This window comes from Mus caroli, unplaced genomic scaffold (assembly GCF_978045245.1).
Source record: "Mus caroli unplaced genomic scaffold, Mus_caroli_1 scaffold_5, whole genome shotgun sequence".
In the NCBI taxonomy this organism is placed as follows: domain Eukaryota; kingdom Metazoa; phylum Chordata; class Mammalia; order Rodentia; family Muridae; genus Mus; species Mus caroli.
Window position 1 is genome coordinate 152232745 of NW_028227260.1, and position 14876 is coordinate 152247620.

At 44.6% G+C, this 14876-nt stretch overlaps 1 protein-coding gene across 4 annotated transcripts in view; it reads right to left on the reverse strand.

Moving 5' to 3' along the window:
• The window catches only part of Shroom4 (shroom family member 4), a 231901-nt gene extending 217967 nt beyond the window's left edge, over nucleotides 1-13934 (reverse strand). For 2 of the 4 annotated variants that reach the window (XM_029473010.2, XM_085838303.1), the window contains exons 1-2: nucleotides 13669-13735; nucleotides 6637-6690 (exon numbers count right to left, since the gene is read on the reverse strand). Coding sequence is in view for 1 of the 4 variants with exons in the window: in XM_021153944.3 (XP_021009603.1) it covers nucleotides 13669-13785 (117 nt within the window). In the remaining 3 variants the exon portion in view is untranslated. Of the gene's footprint in view, nucleotides 1-6636; nucleotides 6691-13668 lie in introns of all 4 variants that reach the window. The other 2 variants (XM_029473009.2, XM_021153944.3) reach the window with 2 other exon arrangements.
• Nucleotides 13935-14876: the final 942 nt, after the last annotated feature.

Below are 14876 nucleotides of genomic sequence, written 5' to 3' on the forward strand. Positions count from 1 at the left end.
AATCTAGTAGAAATAAAAAGTAAGACTAGAGTCAGAGGAAAATGGTCTGTAATACCCAGCAAAAGTAGTCTGGGCTTCACTCTACTGGCAGCAGAAAACGATTAAATAATTTCAAGGGGATGAGGATGGTCAAAGAGAGGAATAGCATTTGAGACTCCTAGATTTTGTCCTGAGCTTGGCTTTGTGAGCTGGCAGGCTGGGGTGGGAGAAGCTTCTGTAAAATTCCCAGTTTAGAAGAAAGGAAGGACGACAGACTGAGTGTTTCTTCTTCTCCAGGAGTAACACTTGACTTGGTTGCTCGAATCTCAGCCTGCTCTAAGCTGCAAACAGAGCAGGAAGAAAAAGATGGAAAGAGAAACAAGAAAGGGGAAAAGAAGATGCAGTGTAGGGCAAACCTTGATTATCAGGGGCCTGTCCCAGATCACCATCACTTACAGTCTTAAAGTAGAGTTCAGCCTTAAAGTAGGACTCCAACCTAGTGTATGGGAGATAGAAGCACCTTACGTGGGTCTTTGCAGTGGAAATTAACTCTCTCTGGTTCTGCCCTTCACTCCTTTGGTTTTTATTAGGGGCTGGCAAGGGAAAGTCTGTAACTCAAACCCTATTGCAGCTGAACAGGGCTAAGAGCCAAAACCTTCCTTTAAGCAGATCCAGTAGGTACAGAGCCTGGGTAGGTTTCAGAACACTGCACATTTCTCCAGCCAAGGGCATGGAGAAAACTCAAAAATTACATAGTGAGCCCTTTCCATGCAGAAGAAGAAAGTTACCCTCCCACCCCAGCTCATTCTGCAGAGCAGTCAGCAAGCTAGCTCTTGTAAGAGCCTAGCACTCAAGCAAGCTTTGCCACAAAAAAAAAAAAAAAAAAAAAAATGTCTCCCCAGCAACTAGGTATTTGAATGGATTTCAAATATAAATTACAAGTTATTTTACCTGGTCAGAAAAAGGAGGCAAATTAAAGAACCTACACGCCCATTAACCTTAGAGCAAACAGTGTTGTTTCAGCTACAGAGTTGGGAATGGGTTTAGACCTATTGCCATAGTACAAGCATCTTTACAAAGTTCTGAATTTAGTTTCATACAGTGAAGAAAAGCAGTTGATGTTGCACAAGAGTAGTAATGAGCTAGAAAGTCGATTCATGAAGGGGCGGGAAGCAGAAGATGTAGGATGGTCTTCAAATTGGCAGGTACATCTACACACAAATTGAATCTTTCTAAGGCATTCTATTAAGTATAAAGATAAAGAACATCAGTGCTATAGTTAATCACTCCCAAGTTGTCAAAGTTTCAATGATAAAACGTTTTTCCAGCCAGATTTACAGCAAAAGAAGTTGTGAGATGAATCCCCATCTCCTCTTTTATTTTAGGGCGGTAAAGATACCACCTAGGCAATGAAATCCCACACAGAAGTTGAACAATATTTTTAAAGTTCATATTGGAGAACTCTTACTATTCTGAAAACATAAACAATGACATTCACAGATTAATAATAGCTCATGCCAGGCAGAGAGGAGAATGCTTCTAACAATCAAAATCGAACAGAAACTTGAAACTCCGGTAGTTTGAGGTTTGCCTCACCAAGCCACCACATTTTGTTTTATATATACAGAAAACAATCCTTAAACATCTTGGCAAAGTCAACTGATATATTTTAGAAGCCTCAATCCACTTTATGATGTCCATCTGAGGTTTGGAATTTTTTGTTTGTTTGCTTTTTTCTTACTATAGAACATTGAATGTTCTATTTATATAAAAAAGAATTCCAGCTAGCAACACCTCTAAGGACTAGGCCTCCTGCAGATCAGAGACACTAACAAGACAAAGGTAGGAATGCTCATTAAATCACAAAGCAGCCAGTTTCCTATGTCTTTGGGGCATGGGGCTGCCTGGCAATTAACTAATTTACAGATCAATAGATTAGAAAATTGTGTTGACAATAGAGTTCCTAACAGAATGATTCCAATTTACCAAACCCCTAAATAAACAAATATAAACAAACCCTTTTTCCTTGTCCCCATCTGCCTACTAGGCTCCCTAGCTTGATTGCCCCATAAACAGTATCAGAAGATCCAAAACTAAAATACATACTGCTTCCCTTTTCCAATCCCATTCTTCTACATTTGAAATAGAGGCATCACCTCCAATAGCTGCTAACTTCTGCTTCATCCTTTCAGTGGTATACGATATCACTAACCCCTGATAACATCTAACACACTGTCAGCATATTGCCAGGTTGTTTCATACCCTCTCTTCCTATCTATTGTTCACTTTAGGTCTCTCCTCAGGCAAGCAGTTATGTGACTGGTACTACACTGGATGCCTGGTTTAAATACATTAATTCTGCCTGCATCTTTTAAGGCATTCATCCAACTAGAATGAACACTCTTCTACCACCCAAGATTACCTAAGTACCCCACAGGTCCAGCTTCAATTTTTATTTTTCCCACAAAGCTTCCAACACTGATCCATGAACAGATCTTATTAGATTTTATTCTAGTCTCAGCACCCAAAGCTTTTTGTTCCCTGGACATACAGTAAATAGTTATGTCCAGGAAACAATATATAAATAAACTTCAATAAACTTGTCATCTCTTTGAGAATCCAAAGATCAGGTCTACTCTGGTGGTCATCTCTTGAATTCTGTAGTTCAGGGCTAGGCACTCTGCAAAGTGTTCAACAAATCTGTGTTGACTGATTGACCTGTAGACTGGTTGACTAGTTGATTGACTGATTGACTGATTGATTGATTGACTGATTGAAGTCTTAATTGAGAGGTTTCAGGACAACCAAGCAAGGTTTAACACAGCCTTTTAAAGCTCCAGCTATTTAGACATGAGGCAGAAATCATGTCTTGTCTTTCTATCTCTGGCAGTTACAGATATCACACTAAAATTGTCCTGCCATTGCATACACATCTGGCAACCTCAAACATTTTATTGTTTAAGTTCAGAATTCTTTGACAAGAATTTTAGCTTAATAAGGACACCTAGGCAGTATTCTATTTCCTTCTTCAATCACATATACCTCTGGTATTTTATGAACTAAAGGATTAAGGGAACCATCTCTAGTGGAACAACCATACCAGTTCATTTTATTTTACTTTTGAGATTATAATTTAATTATATTCCCCCCTTCAGCCCTTCCATATGCCACTCCCTGCTCTCAAATTCCTGGCTACTTTTTTTGTCTTCTTGTTCTTAGACCATACAAATTTGTTAACTTTTATTTGAGAATTATAAAAATCTAGACACAACAAGGAATATGACTTGCTTAAAAGACTCAGCCATAAGATTAAGATTCTGATCTTCTGAAGGCTACAGATATAGCTGTAGCTCAGAAAAGAACTGGTTTTGAAAAAAAAAAAAAAAAAACAGGACTGGGATGACTCAGTTTGTAGATCGATTGACTGATCCCTTAGCATGCCCCAAGCATGTGAGTGTATGTGTGGTTCTATCCACAGCACTGCCAGGATACACACAAGAAAAAATTTAAAACACAAAGTTTCCTTTGACCCTAACCCCTGAGGTACAATATTGATAACACTACCAAACTTCATTTAATTTCATTTCTCATTCCTCTTCTTTCTCCCACCCAATTCTCCTTATTTTTAAGATATATAAGTGTGGCATTGGAAAAAAGAAAATGAGACTTGGAATAAGCCAGAAGTTTGAATGCCAGAGGTTTAGCTCAGTGGTAGTAGAGCTTTCATAGCATATACAAAGGCCTGAGTTCTATCCAGAACACTGAAAAAATCAAAATAAATGATTAAAAATAAAATAACACTGTGGTGGTGCTGAAACTACACCTCTGCTTCCCAAATTAAGTTTCAATACTAGCTCTCCCACTTAGCATAGAATTTCAAATCTGTCACTTAACTTCTCTTGGGTCTCATTTGCATAACTGAGATCAATATCTGCCTCAAAGACCTGCTATAAATATTAAAGGAGAACACATGCTCAATACGTGAAACAAACATAATCGCCCCACAGCAGATTCTCAAGGTTTGTAATCCCCCTCTTGTGTAGGCTCTGACCACCCTTTACATCCAACAGATTGCTAAACTCCAGCCCAAACTACAGGTCGTCCACTCTGTAAATACCTGGAAGGATCCAGCTCCTTGCCTGATCCATGTTTCAGCCTATGGTCTTGACCTTTCTTAATTAACAATTTAAATTAAGAAAGCCCCAGAGTCACAGTCAATTTCTCCAAAGACCATGAGTCAGGTCTGACACACACTCCCTGCTCTGTAGTCAAAACATCAACACTCAGACTTTCAATTAGAGAGAGAGGCCATTAAAAGCTACTTGCCTGTGGAAGTTTGAGGAGGGGGGACTTTTACTTAAACACACACACAAACAGAAATGGAAAACAGTAAGACAGCCCAGTAAAGACAAGGCTTTAGCTTGTCATAAGCAAAGATGAGGCTGTAGCCTTGAGTATCTAACCCTTTTCCTGAATGACTAGTCAAACCAGCTTTGCTTCTAGCTCCTACTTCCAACCCCCTCTTCTCAAAAGAAAGATCAGTTTCTGATAGACCGTGAAAGGCAATAAATATAGGAGAACCGTTCGAAACTTTCCTGCCGGGGGCTTACAGGAAGAGAAAAGCAAAACAGCTAGAAATCTGTTGGGTGGCATTAGAATGAGGGCCAGAAGATACCTCAAAGAATCTGTTCTTCAGTGGGCTTAACCCTTGGTCCTGTCAAATGACTCCTACCTCCCACATTCTTTGAGAGGTAACATTAAAAGACTTGAGTGAAAGTTAGCAGACCATGCCCGTCTCTGAGAACACACCAGGAAATAGCCACTTCTGTAAAGATAGGAAGCAGGAGTGTAGAGAAACGTGGTGTTCTGTAAGAGCTGCCTGCTGTCAGTCATTCTTCACACTGCCACAGCCAGAACAAGAAAGAACACTCAAGCCCTTCCATAAAGTAGAGACTTACACCCTGAACGTTCTTACCAAAAAAAAAAAGATGGCAAAGAGGTGAAAGGAACATGCCAAGATTACTCAGGAAATTGCTAAGCATTTCCAAGTAACGGAAGGTGACAAAAGACTTGTCCTTAACCCAAACAGGACAGAAAAAGATGAAGTGTGAGAAATCTTCCCTCTGTTTCTACTTTAATTTACTGAACGATTTCAAACTTACTGGCCTCAATTAGCCTCTCTCATCACCTACCAGAGCATGCCTAAGCCACGACAGACAAAGCTGCTATAGCAAAGTAGAAGTACTCACTGTAACCAAAAGGAGAAAATGGGTTTTAGATAGCAGGCAGGGCAGTCAATGAACAAAGAAGCAAAGAGCCAATGGCACTTGAGTGAGAGTCCAAGATGGAGGCCTTAAACAACCAGTGCTTGTGGATGCAGGCTGGAAATCAAGGACTGGACATGAAATAAAGATAGACAGCTATAAGAAGGAAAAATGGGTCTCTTCCTCTGAGGAAGTCATCATTCTGTCCCAGAGCACAGGCACAGACTTACACTGAAACAGGAGGCTGTGGAAGTGAAGAGCCATGGGAGGGGTTAGAAATTACTTTGAGAGCTCAAGTCATCTTGATCCTTGCCACTTCAGTACCCCAGCAAGATGGCTCTGCCCAAATAAACATGCCAGTATGGTGTGAGGAAGAAACAGGTCATCTCTTGCAAAACTAATATACACGGCAATGTTTCCACTCGCCTATTTATACTGAAGGTGGCTAAGGGACATGAAGAGACAAAGTTTACTTCACCCTTGTCCTTGGTCCTTAGCTAGGAGAAATTGTATTCCAATTTACTCATCGACAACATAATTAAAGAATGTCAGTAATAAATACTTCAGGGAGCACCAGAAAACAAAATATTTGGTTTTATAGATGCTAAGCAAAAGTGATCTCATTATCAACACACCCAGAATAAAACAGTTCCAAGATAACTTGAAGGTAAACCTACCAGTTTGGTATCCAGGAAAATATAACACATACCTGGTCCCAATATTGAGGGTATGAACACATTAAGCACTAATGGCAAGAGAAACCCCAAGTCGCCCAGATCTATGTCCTAGAACTCTCTAGAGTACTTTACCATCACTTATAGATGAACTGTTTTCCAAGAATACCTTGTGTAAGTAAGCATCTTGGAGCTCAGAATACCATTTCCTACAAATCAACATCACAGTAAGGTTATGTTGAATAATGTCATTGCTCATACACTATGGATTAAATAGCCTGTCTAGAATTGTTCTGAATGAACCTAACAACTATTAATTGTCAAGTGTCGCCATGGACATGTTCTCTAGACTTCAATTTCCCTTCCCTTAGAACCCTCAGGCTCCAACAAGGAAAATTAAGCCCTGCTCCAATCTTCTCCCTGGTCTAGACTTTAGGAGTAAAGAAAAGCATTTCCCAGATCCAGTGAGAAGTGGGGAAACATGGGAAGATAGACTTTTAAAAGCCTGTGAATAGAGACCTCCAGCAGGAGTGACTTCTGTGGCTATTTCAACTCTAAAAAAAAGAATCCAGACCCTAGAAACCGAGAGTTGCAGGAGCCACTATAATCAGTGCTATACATACATACATACACACGTACACATGTATACCCCCCCACACATAATTGTATGTGTATGTGTGTGTGTGCGCGTGCGCGTGCATGTGTTAAAGACTACTTACATATCACATATGGCATATGGCTGGTATTTTCAATTTTGGAGTTGATTACTTTTCCTAGAAGAAAAGTTCAGAGAGGTAAAAAAAAAAAATGGAATTTTGATTCTAGCAACATGTATTAAATACCACTTCCTACTCTGTTAACTTAACAATGTCTTTGTTTAGACATATATACTTCATGTAAGCCCTCTCTCATCTTCCCTGAAGTTGTCTTTCTCAAAGCTGCTCTGGGATAGGGGCAGGGGGAATTCCACATAAATGGTAGGAGATGAAAAGTGTCACTCAAAAATGTATTATATGTCACTGGGGAGATAGTTCAGTAGAAAAAGTGTTGGTTGTGTAACCATAAGGAGCCAGGTGTGCTGGTGCATACCTATAATCCAAGCACTGGGGTGGGGTCAGGCATAGGCAGATCCCAGACACTCAAAGGCCAAGTGGTCCAGGCAATGAAAGAGCTCTAGATTCAGAGACCCTGTCTCAAAAAATATAGTGGAAAGCAACAGGAAGACATACAACATGTGCCTCTGCCCAACATACATATAAACGTGTGGATGGGCACTTGCAAGCACACGCATGCGCATGCGCACGCGCACACGCGCGCGCACACACACATACACTTCGTCATATGACTTTCCTCACTGCTTACTTAAAGGACACAGAGACAGTGTCTTATGACACTGCTACCAAAAACATCACATGAGTGCGTATGAGCATGCACATGAACATGTGTATATACAGGAACCTGACGAGGTCAAAAGAAGGGCAAGAGATCTGGACCTGTTATATGGATTTGATGCTATGTGGATAATGGGAATCAAACCACGGTCATCTGCAAGAGCTATAAGCCCCTTTAACTACTGAGCCAGCCCCCTTCAGATATATGTTTTTAAAATGGTCTGTAGCTAGATAACAATTCTCGGCACAAAAAAAGGTCTTACTTAATTTTCATAACTGTCTCCAGGAGATGGCTATACTGTGTATGGACTCCATAACTTAAGAGAGCCCCAAGGAATAGGGATGTTTAGCTCAGTAGTAGAACACTTGTCTACTAGGCAATGTCCTAGGTTTGATCTTCAGCACCAGAAATTTGAAGAGGGGAGGGGAAGGGAGAGAACAATGGACAAGATGTAGTGAATTCCGAGTGAAAGAAGTAACCTCAGATCTCATAAGCATTGAGAAAGCACAGGGGGAGAGAGAGGCTGAACCGCAGACCCCATAAGGAAAAGTTAAAGAAGCATGCCATTTTGTTCTAAAACAGAGGAAGCACCATTGTTCTCTGTGCTCCAAGACTGCAGGGCTTAGCCCCATGGATAAGAGGTAAAGAGAAATGTTTGCAATTCAGCATAGATCAAAAAACAAACAAACGAACAAACAAAAAAAACCTGGGGCTGGTGAGATGGCTCAGTGGGTAAGAGCACCCGACTGCTCTTCCGAAGGTCCAGAGTTCAAATCCCAGCAACCACATGGTGGCTCACAACCATCCGTAACGAGATCTGGTGCCCTCTTCTGGAGTGTCTGAAGACAGCTACAGTGTACTTACATATAATAAATAAATAAATAAATAAATAAATAAATAAATAAAAACCCAACTGTCCACAGATTAAACCTGACAACAGTGACGAAGGCAGGCTTAAATATACACATGATCCCCCATGACCAGTGAAGAACATAATCAGAGACTCTCCACAGCAGGTTCCTTAAATGATCTTAAACAAGGTGACTTCTAAAGACTCTGAAACTCTGTTTCTAGGTCCCTACCAGCAGTACAGCAAGCCTTAGTTAAGCCTGCCCTTTGGCACAGGGGGCAGTGGGCACTGAGAGCACACCTTCCTGCAATCTCTGCTGCTCTTCATTAACTTCTCCCAGATGGGTCAGCACATTTTCCTCTGGTTTGGAAGAAGCCTAACCATAAACATAATCGTGTTCTCTCATGATAATTACCCCATAACTAGTAGTCTCCGTCCGAAACTGTCTTTTTCTCTTTAAAGAAATTCCTGGGGAGTGTTCTGAGAGAAGCAAGGGAGAAATGTTTTAACTGTTTAAAGAACAATGCTCAAGTGTCTTCCAGATGGAGTTAAACGTATTGTCTTTGAGGTTCTGAAGAGGGAAAACCCTACAACAGGCATGAACCTTTTTCCTTCATGGAACAAACATGGTTATCAGCAGGGTACTAGGTATGTAAGACGGACCTAAAATGCTATGTATGCAAATTACTTAGGACAAGGCTTTGTGAGACATACCATACAGTCTTTTTGTTCTACCCCCATCTTAAACCCCTTAGATAGATTCCTGTTCCATGCGGTGTCCTTTCTGTAAGGCAGAAGCCATGAAACTGAAGAAGGTGTCTTTGTGGATTCTAGTGGGAAAGATCAGGGAGGGATCCATATAAGCAATCAGGCTGCATTCATCTCCTATCAACATATCCTGTAAAAATACCCTTGGGACTGCAGGCCCTTGACTTGGGCAGGGGCTGGGGCTGGGACTGAGGCTGGAGCTAGGTCTGACCTATAACATAGCTGGAAAGATTTGAAAGGTATATCACTGTTTATACAACCTCTACATCTAACAAGAACTCAAAAGTCACAGCCAAATTTACTTCCAGTCACAAGAAAATATCAATCTGATCATTCGGCCCAGTTTCAACTGCTTTTTTTTTGTACATCCAGAACTAAGATCGGAGAGAGAGAGCACCACTGGAGCTGACAAAGAACTTAAAGAGCAGGCCCTGCCTTTCTGTAAGGTCAAGGATAGCAAAGGGTTTACCAAATCTCCCCACATCCTCTGTGATAATGAAGATGGGACAGGTATGCCTACTGGCACTTTGTAAACAGTGACTTATATCTACATGGGTAAAAATGACAGAGGGATATTTGTGTACAATCCATAGGCTTTTTCCTTTAGACTGTGCTCCTACTCCACCCTACTTTGTTAAAGAATAGCAACTAGCTCCCACTTGCCTCACTGTGCCAAATTGAGACACCTACCAAAAACTGGCCAGAAAAAAAGTAAATATGTAGGTAAGCACAGTCTTCTAACCTGTGCTTTTTACCCTAGTTATCCCCATCCTTTCCCTGCATCCTAACCACTGGTCCCTGATCCTTTCTTTTCCATATGCTTATTTAACTTCGAGGCACATTTTTAAGAACTAGACATGAGCTGGGCAGTGGTGGCACATGCCTTTAATCCCAGCACTTGGGAGGCAGAGGCAGGCAGATTTCTGAGTTCGAGGCCAGCCTGGTCTACAGAGCAAGTTCCAGGACAGCCAGGGCTACACAGAGAAACGGTTGTCTTGAAAAAGAAAGAAAACAACTAGACATTAACACAGGAACCTTAGGCTGCAGTTCCGTTTTCTCCATCCTTCTCTCTCTTCCATGCCCCCATACCCACAAACACTGCTTGAGTCTCTGAGGCCTCAAATTCATTGGTGCCAGAACTTTGCAAAAGTTCACTTATCCCCTCCCTGCAAAGAAATCATTTTATTCAGAGAGTCAACTCCATGAATGACTGTCTGTACTGTAGACAAGGACACTACACTAAGACAGACACATATGATTTGAAAAAGATCCCCATTTCATTCAGACAATACCTACCCTGGTCTAGTATGGGAAGCTAGCCAAAGAAACAAGTCATTTTAAGATCAGATCGTGGAACCACTCTCTCATGGTCGTCTTCTCTCGTATATCATCACTTCCGTAGTACTACCATAACATACAGAAAAATCACAAGCTACTCCCTAAAACTTGTGATAATCAACAGGATGGACTTTAACATATTGTCCCTTTTGGCCACTTGATCATCAACACATAGCTCTACAACTCTGGATAAATCAGGCAGCTGAATTCTACACATCCAGAAAACCGTATTGGCTAGTTCCACTGACAATTTTCCTAACCCGACCATTTCCTGGTCTTAAAGGTCTGTCCACAACAGATGAAAAGTTAGCTTTTCTCTTCCACGCCTTCTCCTCCTACTATTCACTTTTTCTTAAATGCCTCCATCTCCCTGTCTATACCTTTCCCAAGCAGGTATACAGCAACATCAACCTGAATTCAAACTGCCTTTGTATTTCCCGTTCTGGGCAAAGGAGGTTTGCTGCCATTTTGCATCATGACTCTTGGCTAGTCTCTCTTTCACGAGCCCAAGTTACTCAGTTACCAAAACAGCCCAGACTTCATTACTGTACACCTAAAACACAGTGGCCCTGGATGACTTCTCGGCAGGGAAAGCATTACCGGAGTTAGAGGCTGAGCAGACTAGAGATGGCCCTCAAAGTCATTAGTCAATTCTCCCTCTCAGCTTGTAGTACTACCGGAAGAATCAAGATACTCTCTAGGCCACGGAAAATAAAGAGGCTGAGAGCCTGCCTTTGATTTACTTCACAACAGACCGAAGCAAGCCACTAAATGCACCAGAGTCAGTTTCTTCATCAGCGGTTCTGTAACCTTCCCTGACTGTCTGTGCTCTCACAGTGTGGCTGGGATAGGGTGACAGAGTAAGGGGGTGAGAAGCACACTGTGCACACAGTAGTATAGGATGCAAATGAAACAGCCATCTTCCTTCCTCACTATATGGAGAATGCCGGGCTTATGGCGATGGATTCACTACCAAACCATCATAGTACCATTTAAAGACTGCCCACTTCAAATTCATTTTAGATCTAGGGATGTCAAGGCCCAGGAAAGGCAAGGGATATTTGCAGGATTCCAGAAAAAAAGAATGACAGGGTAAGAGTTAGAATCCAGAGAAACAGAGGGTTGGTTGGTTGTTTTTCATTTACCAATTCAATTTCTAGTCCATTCTCACCATTGGATACAGACTTAAAAAGCTACGGGAGGGGAGGAAGCTATATTGTTCTGAAGCATAAAAAGAAACACACTAAGGTAGAAAAATGAAATATCCCAAATAGTATTTTGTCAAGAGGAGGAGACTGCAAGCATCACACACACACACACACACACACACAAACTTTATGTGATGTCCTGGCCAACCCAGTTATACCTGGCGTTTATTCCTGCATATTCATGTATACAATAATAAACTTTCATATAATAGGGGCCAAGTGTATATTCAGCAGAAAGGGACTCATTAAAAGGCACCCTGCCTCTCCACACACGAGGCACTTCCTTAGCACTGTGGCCAAGAAAACCCTCATATATCCTCAAATAATCCCCCAGCCAGACCACAAGTTGCTGGCTGCCCCATACTTAGTAACACCGTGCCCTGCCATGCTCCTATGTGCATACAAAATAATTCTAGACCACAGCATCAAGCACTCTCAGAGGTGCCTGGCAGGTTAGGTCAGCCTGGACAAAGCCGAAGAAATGACCTCTCCAGGGTCTAGGCAGACTGGAAAGTCTGTGGGCCACCTGAGAAGAAAAAGAAAGCCGGTGGGGGGTGGGGGTGCAGTGGGGGTGCGGCTGCCAGACAGGGCTACATATCCTATTATGACCTTGGTGGAAAGACAGGGGAAGAGCTTGATTAGTGGAAATTCTTCAGAGCTAAGAATCCCCTCCCCAAAGGGGCTGTTTAATAGGGTGTTGTCATTGCTGTTTGTTTGTTTGTTTGTTTGTTTAAAAAGTGGTTTGCTCCAGAGAATATTACAGGAAGGGTGTTAAAGGGCAGGATGTGAGGGTAGATCACAAAACCATCTATCTCAATCTGGTTATACTGGCTGAAGATCGCCTGGTTTGGGGAGGCCAAAGCTCCTCTTCGAGGTCCCGGCCAATCCCCTCAAAATGTTGCCTCAATACACCTTCAGACAGTCAGAGCTGACTGGTTCACTCCTGAGCAACGCGTTGTCCCAACACCTTAAAGACACACAAGTTAGCTAGCAAAGCCATTCCAGAGCATGGAGAAAGTAGCATAGTTTGTTATGCGGTGGGGGGTGGGGGAGGGGAGGGGAGTAACTTTCAGAGCTCAGCTGCTATGTTAACATGGGAAACAAAAAGAACCCCTATAGCTACATTTGCTACTTTAAAAAGCTAGCTCTTTTCCAACCCCCCGCCAGAATCTCCATCTACAATCGCAACTGCTTTCCCCACGCATTGGAATGGCTCGCTAGCGAACTGACTTTGTAAGAGAAACAAGAAAAGTGGGTTAAAGTTCATGAAGTCCCTCCACCTGGCAATCTTGTGCTCCAAGGTGAGCAGCCTTACAAGCCACTCTTCCCAGTAACATCTCCAACTGTGTCCCCCCCCCCGCCCCCATCCTCCACCCTCACGCTCACGGAAGAAGCCTGGGTTTGGGGTTCCAGACCTCTTAGGAGTGCTTCTCTCCCCTGGCCTCTCGCTGCAACTTAGTTCCAGCTGATCACAGGCTCTTAAATCAAAGCAACCCTAGTGGCCGCTTCAGCACAGCTGTGTGCTCCATGGCACAAAAGTTCCCTCCACACTTCGCAGCGTGCAAGAAATCTCTCTGGCGCGGGGCACGACTCGGGAGGGAGGGAAAGGCCGAGGGGGAACCGGCAGCATCAACGCCCCAGCTCTGAACCCGAGTGTACGCGTCCGGGCTGTGGGAAGAGAGGCTGCGGAAAACCCAGCGATGCCTCACCGGCAGCTCCGCGCCAGACCCCAGCCCAGCAACCTGCCTCGGGCGGGACAGCCACAGGGAGAGCCGGGAGAGCCCGCCCGGAGCGCCCCCGCCCGTGCCCTCAGCCCCTCGCTGTCCTGCCCGGCTCAGGGGCCTCCAAAGCAAGGAGAACCCCCAGCAGCCGCCATTTCCTGCAGCCCACACGGAGGTGAGTGGCCGCCTCGCCGTGGAGGGGTGGGGGGGGGAGCGAGGCTGCCCCGGTGCCCCGGGAGTGTGACTGCACGCAAAGCTCCGGCGGGGGCCGGGCGCCTCGGCTCCCATCCTCCGGCCGCACACTTGGCTGCAGTCTGCTTCGGCCGCAGGACCCCCCTCCGTGTGGCTGCAGCCCCTCGGGCTCCGGTTGGCCAAGTCGCCAAGTGGGGCTGAGGCCCGCACCCCGCGCACTCTGCGCACCCGCTAGCCCATTCAAAAGTTGGACGCCGTGAGGAGCGAGCCACCGCTCCTTACCTTCGACACCGTGAGCGGCTCGCAGTGCTCCAAGCCCCCCTTGAGGGTGAAGCCCCAGGGCGCCCCCCCTTGCAGCTGCACCGGGACGTACTGGAAGGACCCCGGCCGGCTCTCCATCCTCGGCTCGGGCTGGGCAGGCACCGCCGGGCTCCTTTTCCGCGGGGGCTACGGAGCCTCCGCCCCCAGCAGCTCAGCCACCATCGTCCTCCTGCGCCGCGCCGCGCCGCCCCGCTCCGCCTACTCTCCCGGCTGGAGACGCTCGCAGGCAGCTTGTGAGCTCTAGGAGGAAATGACACGGAGCCGGAGAGAGGGGGAGAGGGAGGGGGAAGGAGAAGGGGGAAAAAAGAAAAGAAGGAAAGAGAGGCGGAGGGATGGTGCTTAATGGACAAGAAAACGGAGCAATGGGGAGGGGCAGGCACTGCGACCTCGCCTATAGGATCGCTGAGAAGTGGGAGCAAGGCGAGGCCTCACATCAACTGTTACATTGTTTCATTCAAGTAGGCCCCCTCTTTGGTCCTCCTCTTTACTGCCGAGCTACCCGCCCCTCCTTCAGCCCGAGCGAACCGAGGTGTAAGTCAGTGTGCATGGGCCCTCGTGGCTGAGTGCACTTTTCTGACTAGAGCCTTCATGGCTCTCCGACTGCCTTTTTCTGAGGGTGCTGAGACCCAAGTCCTGAAGGGTGGGGGGGAGGGGTGCTTACAAGGTGCTAACCTGTAGACCTTGCCTACAGGGGTGAAAAGTGATATACACCCAGGACCAGCAAACACAGTGGGGTTGTGCATGTAGACTGCTTCCAGTACACACTAGTTATGTGGAGTCATAAACCTTACCTAGGAACATAGTTTAAATAAAGGAGAAGTGAGGATGTCCCCTGCCCAGGCTCAGCCACAAGCTAGCTGCCTACTGGTGTCTATGGGAGTACTGTGAGTGTGTGTGCTCCAGTCATCTGGGAGTCCTGACATTGCCTTGCACTTGCTTCATGGAGATGGCCAACCCAGGGATCTACAAAGTTAGGACGATCGGAAAACAAAGATACTCGAAAGAACACCTATTGATAAGCTGGCCAATTAATAGTGTGCCTTTTGGATGAATCCGCTTATACATGGGGTCTGAAACCTATCCAATCCTCTGTTCTTGGTTGAGCCTATTCCTCTGGCTTTTAGAATAGCCCTAACAGCTACAGAAACAGTCTTTAAGAGATACATGTT